Source organism: Dreissena polymorpha, chromosome 1, assembly GCF_020536995.1.
Source record: "Dreissena polymorpha isolate Duluth1 chromosome 1, UMN_Dpol_1.0, whole genome shotgun sequence".
Classification (NCBI taxonomy): domain Eukaryota; kingdom Metazoa; phylum Mollusca; class Bivalvia; order Myida; family Dreissenidae; genus Dreissena; species Dreissena polymorpha.
In genome coordinates, this window is record NC_068355.1 from 81,429,022 (window position 1) to 81,452,156 (window position 23,135).

Consider the following 23,135-nt stretch of genomic DNA (forward strand, 5'->3'; position numbering starts at 1 on the left):
AAACAAGGGGATCATGAGATATGGTTCAGAAAGTGTCAGGTAAAATAAGTTCACTCATTTCATTCTGATGTCAGGATAATGTGGAACTGATTCCAACAACTATCCAGCATTTCTCTATAAACACTTCTGTAATTGATATTGACTATTACTTGAAGTTACATCTCTGAGAAATTGGCCTTTGTCTGATAAAGTTGGTGAAAGATTTGTCTCTTTGTGAAAGTCTTGGCTGCTATGATAATCTTCCCATTCTCTCACTCATTATTAGCAGGTTTTGAAGAGGATATTGCTATTGTATTGATTCCTTTTGAAATTATGAGTGTTTGGTATGTTTTGATGATGCTGTACATTGATATGATTGCTGATGAAGATTTTAAATATGGATTTTGAAGATAATTAAGCTTTTCTTAAAATGCTTATGCTAATGCTGATGCGGCCAATGCTGATTATGACGGTGCTGTTAATGGCAAATGACAAGCAAGCAGATTCTGTTAACTTGAATTTAAGAACTGACATTATATAAAGGGGAGCAACTCTATCTTAATTATCTTTTGTGTATTTTCAGGATATTCGCAAACTAGTAGCCCCACTGTTGAAGAGCTTTCAAGGCGAAATAGATGCTCTGTCAAAGAGGAGCAAGGCAGCAGAGGCGGCCTTCCTTTCAGTCTACAAGAAACTAATTGATCTGCCAGGTATCATTAATAAGGAATATATAAACAAATGTGTTGCTGTTGCTTCTGCTGCTGTTGGTGCTGATGGTTGTTTTGCTGGCTTTGCTGGTGAAAGTGATAATAATGATGATGGTGATGATGATGATGGTAATCCTTGAGCTGGTAAAGGTTAAAGGGTATGAGGATGAGGCTGAAGAAGAAGAAGAAGATGATGATGATGGTGGTGGTGATTGCGATGATGATGATGATGATGATGATGATGATGATGATGATGATGGTGGTGATGGTGGTGATGGTGGTGATGATGGTGATGATGATGATGATGATGATGATGATGATGATGATGATGATGATGATGATGAAAATGATGCTGCTGCTACTGATGATGATGATGAGGATGATGTTTGATCACATTTCTTCTTTCCACAGTGATTTTTTTATTCTTAACACTTAGTTATCAATTACAAATTTGATAGCAACAAATTGAAAACACCAGTATCCCAATCTGAAGACTTCACAATGCGAATTTCTCCAATTTCAGGTTTTTCCGTGCTAATTTTTCAGCATTAGGCTGGTACCTGTACTTTTCCCAATTGGGCAAATACAATCGCTGTTCCAGTATTGTTGATCTACCCCATTAGATACTGTAATTGTGACACTCCCCTGTCATATTGAAGGCCCCCTCTGTGCTTGTCAATAACCCCTTTTTAGGTGAGCACAAGGACTGTGCAAAGCCTATGACACACACTAGCACTGGTATTTAATTCATAAAGACACTGGCAGCATGATACTATATTATCAGCCAATTATGGCCAATCACTTGAAAATTGTCACACTGGCCTGTTTGGTAATTATTGATTTATGGGGAACACCAATAATCAAAACTTAATATATACATCAGTTATTCCTGACCTATAGAACTATGCCAAAAGTTACTGGATTTGAGCATCTAAGGAACAAAAAGTTGACAAGTTGGTCTTTGATTGATACTTTATAGGAGTGTCATAAAAAGTAGCAGAGTAGTGTTAGGAGTTATTTTCACTGTTTGGTTTAATCAATACTTCACAGATCTGAGAATATGGAATTGTCATGGAAACGAACCTGTGTAATATAATCAAAATTTCAGATGTCAATATATTGAATCCTTGAAGCCATCAATTTACAGAGGCCAATATTTGCTCTATTGATCTGATCAGCCTATAATGCGGAAACTAAAGACATCAATACTTTTGACCATTGCGCGACTTCAGTTGCTTCTTATAGTTTTATATTGTTTTGAATTGTCGTCAATATTTGTTAACTAACTTACCATACATAAAAGTGGCTGTGGTTTTGGATGAAGCTTCTTGTTTACAGAAAGTAAGTAACTTTAGTGTGCAGCATAATAAATATGTAAAATTACAGGAGTATGACAATTTAATAGAAATTAATGAATGTGTATGATGTTATCGCAGTTAATGCTTGCTATAAGATTGTATATGATAGGTTAGGATTTATTTATTATAACTGAAAAGTTTGGTTGATGTGCATGCTGTATTTGCTGACAGACCCTGTTGGAGTGTTGGACTATGCCCAGCAGCTGCAGAAGAAGGCCCACCGCGTCCAGGATCTGGAGATAGAGAACAAACAGCTTAGGGAGACCCTAGACGAGTATAACCATGAGTTTGCTGAGGTGAAAAACCAAGGTACTGGCCAACGGGCTATGGTGTTGCATCTTGTAGCAGTGGTAATACTTGCAATGCTGCTTTACCAGTCACTTGCATATACTTTCATAACAATTAGTATCATAAGTATGTGGTAAGATGGTAGTGGCAATGATGATGGTGAGGATAAGGATGAGGATGATGAGAATTATGATGTTGAATTCAATCAAATATTCTCCAATGTGAAAATGTTTGCTATTCATAAAAAATAAACTAACAGCATAATTTTGTACATGCAGTCAAGCATTCAATGAGGCCTGTAATTGGGTTTGTCCTAGTTCGCTCTGCTCCAAACGTTTTTACTGGGAGTTTTGCTTTCATGTCTGTGAACTTACCAAGGAAACTGTTCATTTGCAAATTTCATGTGTCATGCATCATAATTATTGGTATTATCATACAAAAACAATTTGCCTTGGCATTTCCACCCCATTTCTGGTACCATATTAAGCCATTGATTTTTGTTCAATTATGCTAAAAATTCAGATCAGTTGAGATTTGACATTTTGGGACTCTGTTGGTACCAAACTTAACTGCCCCATTTTCATGTGATTGTTATTATCTGAACATTAAATATGACATTTACCAATTTATGAAAAGCCTACAATTTACTGATCAACTCAGCTATATAAAGTTCAAACTTGGTTAGATTTTGCAAAATAATTGATGTGTTTGTCGTGTTTAGTGAAAAAATCACCAAACATTTTGAGACTGTTTTTTGTTTAGCCATCATTGATGACATTGGGTTTGAAATAAAAGGGCAAATATTCTCAGTTTTGGATTATTTTATCGTTTTGGTGAGCATTATACTGTAAGGTGTCAATATGAACACATTCTGTAATGGATTACAACTGATGATTCTTCAGTTGCATTTTATTTACTGTAAGTAAATCTATTCATTAATAAAATGCCGAGTAAATATAATTTGAATGTCTTATTTCATAAAAAGATTATTAAATTATATAAAGCATAACAGGCAGGTAAAGATGTCTGAATTTCTTCTGCCAGTAAAAATATGACTGCATAAAAATGAGTAAAATTGTCAAAATGCTCTCATAAATATTGTGTGTGCATATTTAAGTATTTAAGCATCTAAGAACAGTTTATGTGTTTTTATATTCAACATTATTCAAACAATTATATACAGTGTTTCCATTGTCACAATGTTGAATCTATGAGTACAATGCACTGCATTGGAAATGTTATGTTTTATCAAATAACTGTAAGCTATTTGTCATTTTAACTGTTTTTGTCAAGTTGACAACTTTCACTAGAATAAACTCGCCTATGAACAGCTTGGGGATAAATACGATCCCTTCGAATGGGAATGTAATTTACTTTCTGAAATGGCAAATTAAATATTATTTAAAAGAAGTGTAATAATCAGAATATGATCTTCCCATAGGTTTAATAGGAAAAAATAGTGTATTGAACATTTGTCATAATAAAATGGTTGTTTTTTCGGATCAGTAGAACATGATGGTCAGTCCGTTTACCTGTCATGATTAGAAGTTTGTCTGAATGGGTCATTAAGAAGACAATTAAAGTAAGTTATAACCCTTTCAGTGTGGGAACCGAATTTTAAAGGCCTTTGCAAACAGTTTGGATCCAGATGAGACGCCACAGAACGTGGCGTCTCATCAGGATTCAAACTGTTTGCTATTCTGATAGTATTCTTTGAAAAAAAATCGAAAAAAATGCTAATTTTAGAAATTCTGCAGTCGACATTTTTGCAGACGACAAATTTCCTAGCATTCAAAGGGTTAAAGCAAAGATGGGCACACATGCTTAAACAATGTTTTTCTAAAAAGGGTACAAATGGTAGGTCAAAAGCTAATTACCAAAAATATGCAGTATGTTTCTTAAGTTGCATAACTACTATAAATCATAAAACAATCTTTATTTAAATTAAAGCAAGTCTTGTCATTATTGTTCTTGTTGATTAATTTGTTGCCATATAAAGAATACAGTCAAAAATAGGATGACTTTGGATGAACCTTGCTGAAAGTGAAAGAATTCTAAATTTATCATCTCAATAAAAAAAAGAATAGTTTTCAACCAAAGTTTTGTACTGTCTCTTAACAGTCACATTGCTGCTATAGACATCAGTTGGCAATTGGAAATCAATGGTACATGCCTCAGAGGTACAAACAGCATGTTTGACTCGGAGCCTGTGTATCTCGCCCTTCTACCAAATGTCGCCATCACAAGTTGGAACATCGGGTGGCAAATGAGAATGACTTGATTTACAATTAGTTAGGATGACTTCAGGTGCACTTTGATCAACACTGTTCATAAACAGTGCTTTGCAGCAGGTGTTTGTATTATCTTTAATTTGAGACTCGTTATGGGAACACTGGGCTTAATGCATGTGTGTAGTGTTATCCCAGATAAGCCTGCAGTCTGCCTAAAATAGATTTTTGTTAACTCTTTCAGTGCGGGAACCGAATTTTGAAGGCCTTCGCAAACAGTATCGATCCAGATGAGATGCCACAGAACGTGGCGTCTCATCTGGATCCAAACTGTTTTCTATTCTGATATTATTCTTTGAAAAAAAATTGAAGAAAATGCTAATTTTAGAAATTCAGCAGACAACATTTTAGCAGACGACAAATTTCCCAGCATGCAAAGGGTTAAGAAGAGACTTGCTTTAAACAAAAAAAATCTTAAAAGTGGAGGGTGTAGTCCCTGATAAGCCTGTGTGGACTGCACAGGCTAATTATATCTGGGTCTTCAATTAATGCACATGCATTTAGCCCATTTTCATAGAACAAGGCCCATTTGATCCACCATGAATTAGTGTGATAACACCTCTGCTGGTAAACCGATTGTTCTGCTTCACAATTTTTTACTATCTAGGATTATTCATTTGTACAGTCAATTTTTTCTGGCAGTTTTAAGTTTAAACACACACAAATAAATACCATTGATATACTGAATATACATAAATAGAATATATCACCTTCATTTGAATAGTTCATGACTGGTACAGAAAGAAATGCAGACCAAGAAAATTTAAAATTATTTCCTTATTTGTTGCTTTTTAAAGTGTAAAGGGTAAAACAGGCTAATTTGATTTATCCTATAGCTGAAGGGAGAGAACCCATCCAACTAGAAAACAAGTTTATTTGTAGAGGATATGTATTCATAAGGGAAAATTTTAAAAATTAACAGTTTGTATTATTATTCTAATGTTATAAATAAAAACATTCCAATTGATAAATATAGTATTCCATTTTGATATTATATGAAACATATATTTAACAATTGAAATTATATGCATATTTTACAAAATAAAACTTGAAGTAGAACATGTTCAATCAATGCTAATAACACATGTTTCTTTTGTTTGGTTAACATTTTATTGTAACAATAACCAAACATTGTTAACTTGATCTAACTATTGGACATTATAAAAGTATAAAAACATAGAAATCCTGTTGAAGAGCCTCAAGTCAAGATCAGTATTAGACCATGTGATTATATCTAGGATATGATAAATCTATTTACATTATCTGAGCCTATATCCATTGATTTTTAAGCACATTTGGTATTGATCAGGGAAATTAATAACGGAACAGATGCAAGTATTGTTCACAGATAGAATGTCCAAAAGGTTTCTACATACACACTAGCGTATCGGTGTCGCAGATTGCTTCATATGGAGTGTATAAATACCTGCTTTGTAGGGCTGATATACTAAAGGTTTTGTTAGTAATTATATAATTATTGTCCCCTACCGGGTTCAACGAAGGGGACTTATGGTTTGCGCACTGTGCGTCTGTCTGAATGTCTGTCACACTTTTCTGGATCCTGCGATAACTTAAAAAGTTCTTCATATTTTTTCATGAAACTTGAAACATGGAAACATGGCAATATGGGCATTATGCACGTCATTTTCCCTTTCTTCTTACGTGGCAACAAATATATAAAAAATAAAATAATTCTTACAATGGTGGAGCCGGTAGGGGACATATATTGCTTGGCAATAGTCTTGTTTATTTTAATACTTTAATCATTATTGCTTATGAAAATAGTTTTAAATAAATGTAAAGAATTTCGATATGGAGTAAAAAGCTGACATGAAAAGTTTTTATTGATATTATGTATTGTTCATATTCTTTGCAGTGGTCGTAATATTCAACCGTCATTTGGATATAAAATAATATGTTCATGTTATTAAATTTTGGTATTAAGGTATTTTGATTTCTTCTTTTGAAGAAGAGGAGGTATATTGTTTTGCTGGATGTCGGTCGGTAGGTAGGTCAGTAGACCAGTTCGTTTCCGATTAATAACTTGTGAACGGATTACCCATCTGGCTTGATACTTAATTTGTGCAATGTAATAATATTGGGGTCACTTGGTCAAAGGTCAAGGTCACTGTTACACTAAGAGTGAACATTGTTTTAGATCAATAACGTGTGAATGGAGGGACCGATTGGCTCGATACTTCCCATGTGCATTGGCATTGGACAGTAGATGGCCCCTGTTGAAATTGGGTTCACTAAGTCAAAGGTCAAGGTCACTGTCACACTAAAAGTAGAAATTTTTGCGTTCAATAGCTTGTGAACGGATTCACCAATAGGCTTGATTCTTCCCATGTACATTGGCTTTTGCCGGTAGAATACCCTATTGAAATTGGGGTCACTAGGTCAAAGGTTAAGGTCACTGTCATACTGTTAATTTTTTTCTGATCAATAACTCATCAACTGATTCACTGATTGGCTTGATACTTCCCATATGCATTGGCCTTGTACAGTTGATGACCCCTATCAAAATTGGGGTCATTGGGTCAAATATCAAGGTTACTGTCACAATAAGTGTGAAAATCTTTTCAATCAATAACTCGCAATGAATTTACCAATTGGCTTGATACTTCACATTCACATTCATTGGCCGTGGACAGTTGATGACCCCTAGTTATACTTTAATATTCTCAACCCATTTACTATAACAATGATTTAACAGAAGTGCATAACTCTGTTTCAACTAAAAACTTATTTAAGTGGCTAAGTCACACTAATATGATTCATATTAACTCTTTTTGTCAGTTAAATATGTTGCAAAACTTCTTTGTCAAGGCCCTGTTTTTGGGGGCATTTGTCATCGAGAATGGAGCTCTTTTTCTTGTTTAGATGTGAAATAAAAAGTTTGAAATGAAAGTAAGAATAAAATAATGGTGTTTGTGTTTCAGAGGTGACAATCAAACAGCTTCGAGAACGTCTGAAAGAAGGAGAGGATCGTATAGAGGCAGTAGCAGAGGTAAATAATGGTTGTGTGTAGCCAGGTAAACTATGTTAAATGTTTAGCCGAGTAAACTATGGTATTGTGTAGCGGAGGTAAGCTATGGTAGTGTGTAGTCGAGGTTAACTATAGTAGTGTGTAAGCAAACAATATATATAAGTGTGAAGCCGGGTAAACTATGGTAGTGTAGCGGTGATAACTATGGTAGTGTGTACCTGGGTAAAATATGGTAGTGTGTAGTCAGGTAAACATTTGTAGTGTGTAGCCAAGGTAAACTATGGTAGTGTACAGCCAGGTAACTATGGGAGTGTGTAGCCTTGATAACTATGGTAGTTTGTAGCCTTGAAAAACTATGTTAGTGGGTTGCTGTGATAAACAATGGTAGTGTTGATTGTGCTGGTGGTTTTTGACCATGACGAAGTTTCATATTGCTGCGGTTATTGTTATTACTGGCAATATTGATAGTATAATTAAAACATCCAATAGTGACAGATGTGCTGATTTTGAATGAAAGTAAATAATCACCAGTCAGCCAGTAACAAAATAATACATTATAAGCTGACATTCACTTTTTAACTAACTTAAACAGAAATGTAGAAAATTTTAAATTAAATGATGGTAATTGTGATGATAACTAATCCTCGGAGAAGAAATGAAAGTGGACAGATTGAAATCAAGTTAGCTCAGTCAACAACAGATTCTTGGGAACATGTCAACAATTCTGAGGGCGGTTTACATGCTTGCAAAGATTACAACGCAGTTGAAGCCTCTAAACTGACCTCACAAGATGAGTGGCTGAGTCCCACAATGCAGTGGTAACAGCGTCCTGGCCAAGTCAGTGTTTGATCGGAATTAATTGCCATGCTATTGTACTGGCGGCTGTGAAGGGTTAAGTTGCGCAGTGATTGTGTTTGGTTATTTATTCAGTGTTTGTTAATTGCTCCCATATTTAACAGTAACTAATTGATTTGTTTTTTTGCCCCAGGTAACTGCTGTGACACCTTGAAAAATGATAGAATTATTGTATTCTGTAAAAAATCAGCAATGCAGAAAAAATGTGAATTTTTAGTGTAGTGAAATAAATAGTGTCAATAAGGCGTTTATAACTCGATGTACGAAGGCAACATTAATTATACACCCTTATATACATGAATTATGAAGATGCTTCCTATAAACTTGTTTGCTGTAGGTAAAAAGGAAGCTTTTTTACGTCTACATGCAATTTGTTTCATAATTGTTTCGAAAAGTACTTAAGTAATCTCTCTTTCTATATATATATATTTATTTATTTATTTATTTATTTATTTATTAACCGGGTATTTATATTTCAAATATTGTATATATGAGCCTTGTTATGAGAAAACGGGGTTTAATACATGTGCATAAAGTGTTGTCCCAGTGTAGCCTGTGCAGTCTGGCATGAAACCTTAGGCTCAGGTATTGATACTTGTTTTCCAAGGGCGAGGATCATATATAAAATATTTGATACGTATCATGCTAGACAATAATGCCCAGTTGTTTGTCAGTCAGTTATGAACTACAACAAAGTGAAGCTACTTTGACATGTGAATTTATGCATTTGGATTTGCGACCTGCCCAATGGACCTGCAGGCTTATATCAGTAATAGGCGGATTGCTAATTGAAACACACTCTGAACCAAATGGCTGTATACTACTCATTTGTCAAAGCCAAAGTTTCGACTGAGCCGGTGACAAGAATAATGACAGCAAAATTACATCTATATGGTGTTAAGTCTTTGATACAGTCAAACATCGGACCAGTCATGCTTGACTGATTTATTATGAACCAGTCGACAAATGGAAAGTCTGCGTCCAGGGGAGGGGTGGGATTTAAAATCAATGCTCTTTAGTGACATTGATCAGCTGACTCGGTGACAAGCTTGATTGTTTCTTTATGATCTTAATTGCGCTTATCCCGACCAAGCATCTGTTAAGACTTGTTTTTAATCAGACAGTGTTGTTTTATGTGTAATTGAATATACAGTGCGTTTGAATGTAAAATTGGTAAGGCGACTGTTTAATTAATTGGAAAAAATTGTTCATATAGTGTATTAAAACTATATCTCATGCTATATGCAAGTTTGTTTATAGTTTTAGAATATTGGAGGATTACTTATAAACATTTAATAAACATTTTGAATATCTGGTGTAGTAATTGCAAAGCGGAAATGAACCTTTGATTTTCTAGCAAGTGAAATTCACAAAAAAATCAGATGTAAAACATTAAAATCAAAGGTTATATTGTTCAGTTGATGCATGTTGTAGGCTCGTACAAAAGAAAAGGAGAGGGATCTTCAGAAATCATTTGCCGAAAAGGAACGCCAACTTCAGGAGACTCAGATTGCAGTGTCAAGGAAACTTGGAGAGGCGGAACAACGAGTCGCAGCACTTACAAATAGTATGTACACTTAACCCTTTGCATGCTAGGAGATTTGTCGTCTGCTTAAATGTCGTCTGCTGAATTTCTAAATTTAGCATTTTCTTTGATATTTTTCAAAGAATACTATCAGAATAGCAAACAGTTTGGATCCTGATGAGATGACACGTTCTGTGGCGTCTCATCTGGATCCAAACTGTTTGCAAAGGCCTTCAAAATTCGGTTCCAGCACTGAAAGAGTTAACCTTGCAAAGTTACTTAGGGCATTGTTGCGTAATCATTGTATTGCTGTTGGTTTGTTACCAGCTGTGAAGCGTTAAAGCAAGCCCGAGTTCGGATCAGGAGTAAATGCCTGCTAAGCTTTTAATATCTATATTTATCATGATTTTTTTTCTCTGGCATTATATGATACTAGTGTTTTGGGTTGAAAAGAGACTTATTTAATTCTAAAAAAGAAATTTCTTGATGGAATAGCAATTGATAAATTGTACTTATCGTGTAAGTACCTGTTATCGAACAGCACTTATTATCGGACGTTTTGTTTTGATTCTGTATGCACATGCGCAAAAGTGCGCATTACGTCACATTGATAAACAAATGGTCGCACATAAAGTGACTGACCTACTTGCCTACTTAGCTTGAAACAAATGCGCTGAAAACAGGTTAAAGGAATGCATTTATTGTTATTTACACGGTTTTATGTGTTTTTTGCTATTACTTTTTGAATGCATTTATCAAAACGTGCATTTACACACCAAAAGCATATTTCCGTTTGCAATTTTGATTGCAGCCGACGCAGATTTTTTCGCCGAGTCCGGGTCACGTGATAGTCATGTGACTTTGTATATGCTAGAGTAGTATTTATGAAGTGTCGGGTAATAGGTCATGTTTACATCGGCCGCCATTTTGTTTTGTCTGCTAGAGGTGACAATAACCAGGGAATCATTGTTATGAATTCTTGAAGGATATTTGCTGGAAAACTTTACAGATAAGTTATTTAATGATTAAACTGTTAGTCATTTGTTAAAACAAAATGTTTTTGTCATTTTAAGTGTTTCAATGTTAACATAATTTAAGGTAATTTCTTAGGTGTTCGATAACTGGTTCGTCCACCATAATTGATTTTTTTCTAGTTAATCAGCTTAGTATGTGTTCATATTCATATTTGTGACATGTTTGTTTTCAGTAAAAGATTTGTTTTTCAACACATTAATGCTTTTAAAAATGAGATTTATGGCTTGTTAATTTTTGTGGGAAAAAAATAATTGTAATATTTCTCAGCATTTTTATCTTTTTGATAAATTGTTATAGAATTAATATTCAAAATTAACAAAATATGTTGAGAGGTGAATTAGTTGTGGTTTTGTGCAATGTACTTAAAAAAAGCAATTCCTTAAGTGATGATAGAAATAATCTATCATTTCATCAAGCTAGCGAACTCAGGTGGACCAAACAATAATATAGTCAGGCTTTTTCCGCTCCATTTTGGGAAAACGCCACACTGGAATTTTGGGAATTTCGCGTCGTGAAAACCCCCATTTTGGGAAAAAAATTAATCGCAAAATTGGCTCAATTGGGAAAAATTATCGCATGTAAATTATTTAAAACAGTGTTTCTTATATTTCAAAGAAGCCGTTAACTGGTAAATAACGACTATTTTGATAACTTATTATTAAAATTTTACAAAATATTATGAACATGTGTGATTAGTGCAGGTTTTTTAATCTGAATTTGGGGAAAAGGCTTGGCCTTTTTGAGGTGAAAAAAATCGCGGGAAGCGCCGGATTTTGAGGATAAAAAGTTAAGTCTTAAATAATCATTAACATATTTTACAGTTCTTAAAACAAATTCAAGGCAACAGATAATTTAATTATGCAATACTTTCTATTTTCTACACCAGATCAGGTCAACTTATATATTTAAAGGGTAAAAAAAAAAAAAAAAAAAAATTTTTTTTTTTTTTTTTTTTTTTGAATTGGGAATTTTTTTTTGAATTGGGAAAAAAACAACCAGATTTGCATTGGGAATGGGGCCGAATTTCGGACCCGTGGCATAGGGCGGAAAAAGCCTGATAGTATACCATTTTTTCTATTGAATTTCACAATTATTTGTATAATTTAATTTTAAAATAAACAACAGAAGGAAAATATCCATATGAAGACGGCCGGTTGTTCTATAATTTAACAAAAGATGAAATCATATACCAGACATTGTTTGCCATCTCCAATTCAGACTCAAAATTAGACGGAGCATCGAGATGAAGACTGCTGTGATTTAAAACACAGCCATGTTACTATTCAAACAGATGTTTCACTGTTGTTTTTGAAATAATTCCTTTGTTGTATGCTTACAGTTTAGGCACTAATTTTCTTCATTTTCAATTTTTGCAAGTTTAATGCATTATGATAGTTGTGTAATCTGTCGTTGTTTTGTCAAATAAGCTTAAAGAGTAATAAGTGTAAGTCTTACTAAAGGTTCAAATGAACATGGGCTGCACTCTGGGGAAAAGGCATGCATGTGCGTAAAGTCTCGTTCCAGATAAGCTTGTGTAGTCCATACAGGCTGATCTTGAATGACACTTCCTGTTTTAATATAATTTTTTGTTTCAAGAAAGTATCTATCTTACCAAAAATCCAGTGTAGGTGGAAAGTGTTGTCCCTGATTAGCCTGTGCAGATTGCACAGGCTAATCTAGGATGACACTTTATGCACATGCATTAAACCCCCTTTTCACAGAGCACTGCCCATTTAATTTGCAGTTTATACATGAAGTTGACAACAGGTATCAGCAGTCTTCATAGCCCCAAAGTGACTTTTTTTCTTAATTAGTAAGAGGTTAAATGACAACTATCTACTGATGGTGACATGTAAACTTAAATATATAAGCTTTAAATATCAATAAATATTTACACAAGTCTTTAGTGTTAATTATCCACAGAATGCATTTTACACAAATATTTGAATGCAAAACATTTGAAATAAAAAACACCAACATGATTTTCATGTATTTTTTACCATTTTCAGACATTGCAGTCAGAGATGGCTGGTAAAATATAAAGATCGCACAAATATTTGACAATTATGCCAACATTGAACTTTAATGATGGTCTTTTTTTAGACAAGAACGCATCTTATGCAACTTATAGTACCATTAGTGAAACCTACATTTCTGTGAATTTTTATACTGAAAAAATGTTCATATCAGTATGTTCATGCTGGCATTAATTGAATAAGTGTTGTTGTTATCTGGTAATCAGTGTATATTTATGAAACAAAAAATAATTTATCTCTCATAGGCAAACAGGATGTAGAAAAAACTATGTTGTTATATTGCGATGTCTGTAATTAACAAATGTATGAAAGCTTGACTGAGTAAAACCACACTAAATTCAGAATACTTCCTTTTTGTGTGAAACCAACATGGGGGTGTAATAATGCATTTGTCATATTAAAGAGAAGGTATGTGGTTTTTGGGCATGTTCAGTTTGATAGCAGTCAGTAAGTTTTTCGATAGTTGAACACAGTGGTGGTGCCATCAACTGTTTGAGAAACCTGACCAAATGAAAAAGCTACCCAGTATTGTCAATGAGATGGATGTAAATCAAGATTATGGTTAGAAGTTTACTCTAATGAGATGTCATTTTAGTTTATTTAAATTCCAATAATTAAGCATTCCTAAAAAATCAGATTATTATTATAAAGTGTTAAAAGCCAATAAAGACTAAAAATCAATCAATGTTTTGTACAATATTTTGAAAAATAATGTTAACACCTAATGTTCCTTAGCAAGAGCCAAAATTTCAACGCTAGATGTGGTATGGTAACAGAACTTATGCGATACAAAGTTATCCAAACATTTGGGAGTGAACACGAGATTGGCTTCAAGCATCTTTGCAAGCACGTCGTAGTCCTCATTAATACGTTGTTCTGACGCTGCTCGTGCTAACTCGTAATTGTTCGGATATCGTGGTGGAAAATAAACATGGAATATACTGTCACACAAAAAAGTAAACATCTCGTTGAATTTATGTTACCATACCACATCTACCATTGAAATTTTGGCTATGGCTATATGGAACACTGACTTTGTATGGGTTAACTTTATTTTAGGACATATTTTGTTTAGTAAACGTTGATTTTGAGTTTTTACATTACGTCAAGTACACAGATATACAAGATTTAGCATAACAGCACTGTTAAACAAGTTAAAAAACAATTTAATACAGTTAATAAACAAAAACACTGAATATTCTAATTGTTTTTATATATCGCCCCCCTCCCAAAAAAAACAACAACAACAAACAAACAAACAACAATAATGTAAAAGATAAATGTTAAGTTAAAGGGACCTTAATTTCACATTTTGGTAAATTGACAAAATTATAAAAATGTTGTTTCAGATTCGCAAATTTTCATTGTACTTGTAATAATATTTGTGAGGAAACAATAATACTTAACAATTACCTTGCTCTACAATATCCATTATGTGCATCTTTTGACAATTTAAAAACCTGAAAATTATAAATAATTATTATAACGCGAAACGATTTACGGGTAAATAATTTGGAGAGTTCTGTTGTTGCTGTTATATTTTGTGAAACTAGGAGGATTGCTTATGTCAAGTATAAAATACATCTGTCATTGTATGAGCACAGATGGGCAGAGTGGTCTAAGCGTTTTACTCTAGGTTCAAGCCCAGTTGAGGTGGTTTTTTTCTTTCTTTAATTTTATTCTTGTTTTTTAATGGAACTTTTTAAATCCAATGTTTACATTTATCAATATAAAGCATTGAATGAAAAACTTCAATACATGCCAAAATCTGTGAAAAGGTCCCTTGAACATAACATATATTGTGTATCTATTTAAACTCCCATCAGTCATCAATTCAGTCTTAATTTGACATAAAACAATTAGTGTTACAAAAATATTGACTTTTACACTAATTGATTTTGAAAAGCAGACAAATTATGACAGGGGCAATTGACTGCCTTTGATTGGTCAATAAGTTAAGTGTGGCCCCTGATTGAGTGTTGACCCCTAGGGGCCCCAGGCCTCTCGCAAGCTGTTGTCAGGTCGGAGAGGCTCTATGATCATGTTTATGTTTACAATATTTCAGTGTTCTCAACTCATTATTGCATAAGATTGCATGTTTTTTGTGTTTTCCATGTGGACCAAACATTTTTTATCATAGAAAGAAGTAAATACCTAGTATCCTAAAATAAAGACCAATTTAAGATTTATGTACGCTATTTGGTCATTAACAGTCATAAGAACTTTTGTCAGCTTATTATGTTTGTAACTATATTTCCTAGGGCTTTAAAGATTTTTTTATTAAAGACATTTGTTTGGTTTTTAATTGATTTGCTTTATTTATTTATCTTTGTCTATATGATTGATTTTTCTTTATTTTTAGCTTGACTATTATATATGAATATATAGTCGAGCTATCCTACTCACCCCGGCTTCAGTGTGCGTCTGTGCCTGCGTCAGCGTAAAGTTTTCCTACTACCCCAAATATTTTCTTTGTCCCTTGACATATTGCTTTCATATTATGCATACTTGTATACCAACATTACCCCAACCTATAAACAAAAGCAGACAACTCTATCAAGCATTTTGTCATAATTATTGCCCCTTTTATACTTAGAATATGCATATTATTGATAAATCTATGTTAAAGTTTGCGTACTACCCCAAATATTTCCTATATCCTTTGACATATTGCTTTAATATGTTGCATACTTGTTTACCAACATGACCCCAACCTATAAACAAGAGCAGACCACTGTATCAAGCATTTTGACATAATTATGGCCCCTTTTACACTAAGATAATTGAACATTTTGCTTAAATTGCCATAACTTCTTTATTTATGATCACATTTTATTATTACTTTGACAAAACAACACTTACCTGAATACCACAATGGATTCCACCCAAACAATACCCCACGCCCCTACCAGAATCCCTTCCCCCCTCCCCCAACCTCACCCCCCCCCCTAATTTTTTTTTTAAACATCATCTTATAAATTACCACGACCCACATTATACCCCCTCTCACCCCCACCCCCTACCCCCACCCCCCCCCAAAAAATGGAATTTTTTTTAAACATCTGATAAATTACCACACACCACATTATACCCCACTCTCACCCCCACCCCCCTACCCCCCACCCCCCATTTTTTTTGTTTAAACATCATCAAATAAATTACCACACCCCACATTATACCCCCCTCTCACCCCCCTACCCCCCCCCCCAAAAAAAAAAAAATTAATATTTTTTTTTCTTTTTTTGTTTTTGAAAGATCGTCTTATAAATTATTGAATATGAACAATTTCCCCATGATGGCTTACATTATACTGTCAAGCACTCGAATAGTCGAGCGCGCTGTCCTCTGACAGCTCTTGTTTATAAGAACCCATTTCTTTGTTGCTCTGAAGCTGCCTTTTAGTAAAGTTCATGTAAAACATATAAATTGCGTTGTAAAAAAAATGAGTGCATTGATTGTGTATTTTCAGATTTAAATCATAATTCAAATTCAACTGCATCCTATATATGGCAGTAACACATCTATTGTTAAGAATTATATGGACAACAATAATTATAAAGACAGAGCTGTATGTATGAAGCCAACACAAGTACATACAATCTCATGATTTTACAAGTATGAGCTCTACCAATTACAGTTTTAATTGTCATAAACTTCTTTCAAAGCGACAATGCAAATAATATTTAATGTAGATTTCATTATCATTTTACTGCCACTTGGATATGTTTGACCACAGTGAAAACTCCCTTGTTATACTGCCAATGTCATTTGGCGCCTGGAAATGCCTTGTGTGCTTGGGTCTTAATTTGAGCCTTGTTCTGAGAAAACTGGGCTGAATGCATGTACACAAAGCGTCATCCCAGATTAGCCTGTGCAGTCTGCACAGGTTAATCAGGGATGACACTTTCCGCCTAATTTTGATTTTTGGTAAGGAGGGACTTCCTTGAAACTAAAAATACCATAAAAGCGGAAAGTGTCATCCCTGATTAGCCTGTGCAGACTGCACAGGCTAATCTGGGACGACACTTTACGCACATGCATTAAACCCAGTTTTCTCAGAACGCATCTCATATAGTGTTTACTGTAAATAAAGCCACTTATAGGTATCATATAGTATATTTATATCTAGAATGATTCCCCCTGTTAGTTAAAATTGGGAAATGGTTACCAAATAACACATGATTTGCATATATCTCTCTCCCCCACACAGATATTTTCCCCAAAAGTTAAATTAAATTTGTCCTCCCCAGGTCTTGTTTTGTTTTGTGTTTTTCATCATATGAAGAAAAAAATAAGATAAAACAGTAAAGAAAAGACACACAACTACAACTTAAATATGATTTTATTAAACCTACCTATACAATAAACAAAATTAGTGTGTTTTTTTCGGAAGAACTTTTGAAGTTTTGAAGTTACGATAACCACACAAAACAGATTTTTTATGAAAGCAAACTACATTATTCTCAAAACAAGAGATGAATTATGTGCTTATAAATCTGTTTATGTTGGGTTTTTTTGCTCGTGAAAATATTGAATAATTTATTTGTTGATAAGGCATGCATTATAAAAAAAACAACAACAACTTAATTGCTATTATATTTAACATAACATTTTATTTCTGTTATAATATCTACAGAACCAATTATTTAATACACAATCGTTGGGTGCAAGGCAACTTGTTATGTTGGTCATGACTTAGGTGTTTAAGTGTGTGTTGCAATTTCCTTTGTTTTCATTAGGTTTGTCAATCAATACGTTTGAATCTTTTCATGTTACCAGCCCCAGGGGTAAAGCGTACGTACCTTCACGAAGGTCACACTTAAGTTATAATTAAGCACCCAATAACTGTCAGAAGGAATCAAATTTGGACATCCTAAACAGTATAGGTCCATTTGTCTTTCTAATTACAATTGTCAGCAATGGAGGACAGAGGATACCACCTCCCCCTCAAGGGGAAAGGGGATAACAGGATTCAATTTTTATCCTTTGACCACTTATGTTTAGGGCCGACTTTACTTGACAAATGAAATCTGTCAACAAGAAAACATTAGCTGTGGTTTATAGATCATGTTTTGTTTCATTGATAGTGCACTGCTTGATAGTGTCTTAATAAAAACTTACTTTTTTAGGTATGTTTATGTAAGATGCATTGTTTATTATAGGAACCACCTCATGGGAAAATAGGTCTTATGCTGTATGTAGCCAGAGTAGCTCCAGACTGCAGATGTGATGGTTTGTCTGGAGCTACGCTGGCCGCATACGGCATAAGACCCATTTTTGCATGACAAGGCTCATATTATATCATGGCAATTGAATTGTAATCTTGTTTCTGAAACAATAAAAATTTCAGCATCGTGATCTGTTAATTAATTGTAAGCAAGGATATTTTTAATTCATAAGATGATTATTTGTTTTATAGGTATTTGTCATACTGAGTTTTTATTATAGATAAGCTGTTGCAAAAAACTTATTTCTAAGTACTGGTTATCTAATGTGTAATTAAGGGGGAGATGTGGTTTAATCAAATATAATTTTAGGGTAGGAGTTGCTTGATTAAATCTTTAACAATTGAGCTTAAATTAGTTTGGTTCAACTTTCTTTTGAATGCTTGTAGAACAAAGATATTCAAATCTTTGGAAATAAAATCCCGTGTGTCTTAGGCATTGGTCAGTGGAAGCATATTAAAGTTTATGTAGTGAGGTAAATCAGATAAATTGTGGCTAGATCATTAAATGGCATGTTAGATAGGATAGTGAGGCAAAAAAGTCAGTGAATAGGACTTAGGTATTCTATGATATTTAATGGTCTTTAAAAAAATATCATCTAAAAACTTGGATTTTATAAACAGATCTTGAACTATGACTTTGCGCAACATATTATGTAGAATAATGGATTTGGTAAATATTTAATCTAAAAAGAATTATAAATGAAAAATACCATTGAAAACTATTGATATAATAAAACAAATCATCTGAACAAATGGATTTATGAGACGCTTATATAATTGTTTAAAACATATTGTTTTTAAAAAATGACAATGTATAATTATAATGCCAATAATTCTCTCAATTGAACTATAGATACATAGAAAAATTGTAGTTTGAAAGAAAGCATATTTATTAATAATTTATATCAATTGTGGATTATAAGAGAAAGTTTATAGAAAGCAAATAGTTTTGAACAAAATTTAAATCAGATCTGAACTTAATTTTACTTTGCCTCTGTTGTTGCATAATTTATTTAACTAGTTTTTAGCTTAAATAATGGAAAATTAATTTTGATAAATGGTTTTCAACCTATAAAGTAATATATTTGATTCTCAAAAGCAATGTGCATATTTATTATAATCATAATGATCAATAATAATTAAAATGCTTTATGAAAGAAATTTTAGCATACTTTATGGTAATGTTGAGTCATTTAAACTGTATTTAATTGATAACTAGTAAGTTTTATTGTGTGATATTTTTTCCTGGATTTTTTACTATATTGATTACAAGTAATATGCATTGAGATACTGTCGTTAAGGAAGGTACAATGGTTTTAAAACTGAATATTTACTGGAACATAGATAAGTTAAGAACACCTTATATAATAAATAAAATACTTGCAAATCATTATTAATTTAGTGTAAATACATTTTTCATTCAAATTGTTTGAACAACTTGAAGATAAATCTTGTTGACCCATGATAATGTGGATCTTTGAATATGCAAAATCAAACTCCCACATAATTATGTAAGTTGTATGTTGATGTTATGATACTTTATTGCTGTCATTCTTATTTATGTTTTTTGCCATGAAATCATGTCAAAAACAAGGTATAATTAGTAAATGAAAAAAAGATTTATTTGAACAATCATGTTCACACATTTAATATTTAGATGTGTGTTGGAATATCCTTTTTTGTAAGACTACAATTGAAATATCTGTTTACATAGGTCAAATTTTCAAACAATATTTAATTTTCAAACTGCCAACAGGTTAATTCTAGTACATTGATAAGAACATTTAAATGCTATTTGATACTGAACTAAAAAATTGATGGATCTTGGTACAATAAATATATATCAGCAGTGTTCATCATCTCATTTATTTGCGAATAATTTTTAATGATTAAAGGAAAATCATAAAATCAATCATATTTACTTACTCCAAAACTTTTGTTCAAACGCCCCTATGATCGATCTGGAATGGCACTGATGTGAATCCAATGAAGAGATAAATATGCAGAAATACATTCATATACATTAATTGTGTATGGTTAAAATCAAACTTTAATAAAACAGATATACATGCATGATTGATAATTCTAATTACTCTTTTATAGGAAATTATCTCATCATTATTAACCTATAATTGAGGGTTGATTGATCGTTGTATTGAAATCCTATTAACACTCTTTATTATAAAATTTGAAAATAAATTGTAAATTATTATTTCCAAAATATTGATGATACCATTCTGCCTTTTGACTTAGTAAATTTATCTTTTAACTGATTGACCATGCTCATACATAGTACACTTTTAGAGCTTTAAAGAAGCATTTAAGATATCCTTTAGATATCACATTCTGTGCTTGAAATTAACTTAGTGTTATAAATGAAAAGCTTAATAATTAAAAATATTTATTTAAGAAATAATTTCTTCTTTTGGAAAAATTATCACTGATGTTAATTAAGTTTCATGGCAACTAAGCTTTAGACCAGTGGACGTTGATTTAAAACTTTACCTGCTATTGAAATATTTATTTTAAGTTAACATTATAAATTAGTGCTTTAAGTTTTGCATACTGCATTTTCACAACTGCTGCTGGTTGCATTGATATTTTCTGTGTGATTTTATTGCAGTGAAAGGGAGTAAAGCGAAATTATTCTGTATAAAGATTATTACTCAATCAATCATTTCACATTTAAAAGTATGTTAATATACATGAATATTGATTTTTAGCACACCTGATTGCTCAGGTTAGCTTTTGTGACCGGTCTATGTCCGTCGTCCGTCCATCCGTTAACATTTGTTTTTAAACACTCTAGAGGCCACATTTATTGTCCGATCTTCATGAAACTTGGTCAGAAGCTTCGTCCCAATGAAATCTCGGTTGAGTTTGAAACTGGGTCATGCTGGGTCAAAAACTGGGTCACTTGGTCAAAAAAAAGAAAAAGCTTGTGAACACTGTAGAAGTCACATTTAATGCCCAATCTTCATGTAACTTTGTCTATATGTCTGTGTAAATGATATGTTGGTTGAGTTCAAAAGTGGTTCAGGGCCATTGAAAAACATGGCCGCCAGTTTAATTTACAGAATTAAAAGGAATACAAAACTAACCATGACTTTATTATTAGCTATGTGAACGAAAAGGAAGTGCTGATACTTTGCCAAAATTGGTACATTACATAGACAGAAGCAGTATGTTTAAAAACATACAAAATAGTGCAAAAATGCAAAATTTTGCAAACTCTTGATTTATTGCTGGTTTAAATTAATTCTGTTTCATATGTGCTGACATTTTGTATTACAATTTTGAGAGTTGTATGAATAATTATAATTTTTCTGCATCTGTTATTAATAGTACGTCATCTAAGCTAGAATCGTTGGGAACAATCAAGTATTTAAGAATTGCGTAATTAATGTCAGGCAAAGAATAGTTTTATATACTGTATACCTGATGGGTTGAGTAATAAATGGTTAATAGGTAGGGATGGATGGCAGATCATTAATTACTGAATTGTGTTAAATGTTATACTGGTTTCAGACATTGATATTGTCAAGTATGACCTTGTTTTTCTAAGGAAGGTGTCATTCCAATGCATGGTCATGTGATTTTTATGTAAAAATTAAATAAATTCTGTCCATATGTTAGCTTTTTAGCTGAAACCATTCACCATATGTCAACATTTTAGTATATATACAATCCAATGACATTTTTAATTAATCACCAAGTGTCTATACCATCTCTAAATGTTATTTGCAGATGCCTTTGTTTTTTATGGCTAAGTTTCTCTTGGCAAGCTGTCAAAATGAAAAACATGCACTCTTATTGAGATTAACAACTATTCATTGGATTTTTGCCAAACTCAGCCTTTGTTTGCTTATAAGTACCAAGTTAGTGTAAGATTCTCTGAAATCAGTTATTTTTTACCTCAATATGACACGTCTATGTTTGAATGACAAAAAAGTCTTTTTTGCGATATCTTGTGGATATGTGAACCTTATGCGTTTCTGGTTCCTCTACTGTTACCTGTCCATGGACATTTCAATAAAACCAGATTTTGTTTGCTTCGTATACAGTAACCTGTTTAAGTCTTTATGTAATCAGCCTGTGTCTGGTTCGTATACAGTAACCTGTTTTAAGTCTTTATGTAACCGAGCCTGTTTTTGGTTCCTATACAGTAACTTGTCCATGTGTGATTCAGTATAACCAGTGCATGCTTGGTTCCTATATTTCCTGGTTATCCATTTCAGCCCTTGAGAATGTTCAGTCCGAGCTATTCGAGGTCAAAGCGAAATATGACGAGGCCACGTCTGCCAAGTAAGTATTATGCTGTTTGCTTATATAGTTACAAGAAGAGAAGATATCAATATTATCAAAGTTAAAAATTTAGCACAGGAAAATCAGAATTATAATATCATGACTGAAAAATTGCAAGAAAATGTCGAAAGCCTCCTTAAGTATTAGCTATGTCATCTTTAAATGGCTGTTATTCCATATGTGGCTAGTGTAACTCTATACCATGCTGCACATCCACCCAGTCTGGTCAGAAATATCAATGTCCGCTAATAAAACCATACAACTTTGCATAGTTTTGTAGCAGATAAAAGAGCTTCATACCAGGCTACGCAGGCTGGTCTGGAGCCACCCTTGCCATATATGGCTTAAGGGGTTTTCACATGACACAGCTTGTATAATTTAAGGTGATGCATTCCCAATTCAATTGGCTGATTTGAGGGTTTGTGCTAATACTGAAATATAGACAAAATCTGTGGTGATATTATTCTCGATGTTTGCTTAGTGCAGCTCATATATAATATGTAAATCATGCTTGGTCTTAAAAATCGTAATACGTGTGAATTA

The 23,135-nt window shown here is 33.1% G+C and overlaps 1 protein-coding gene across 6 annotated transcripts in view; it reads left to right on the forward strand.

The window, feature by feature from the left end:
* Positions 1 to 23,135, forward strand: part of LOC127837709 (protein CASP-like) — a 149,619-nt gene that overhangs the window by 69,746 nt on the left and 56,738 nt on the right. For all 6 annotated transcript variants that reach the window (XM_052365033.1, XM_052364991.1, XM_052365021.1 and 3 more), the window contains exons 3-7: positions 563 to 689; positions 2,216 to 2,353; positions 7,563 to 7,630; positions 9,899 to 10,031; positions 22,526 to 22,592. In XM_052365033.1, the coding sequence (XP_052220993.1) occupies positions 563 to 689; positions 2,216 to 2,353; positions 7,563 to 7,630; positions 9,899 to 10,031; positions 22,526 to 22,592 (533 nt within the window). The remainder of the gene's footprint in view (positions 1 to 562; positions 690 to 2,215; positions 2,354 to 7,562; positions 7,631 to 9,898; positions 10,032 to 22,525; positions 22,593 to 23,135) is intronic.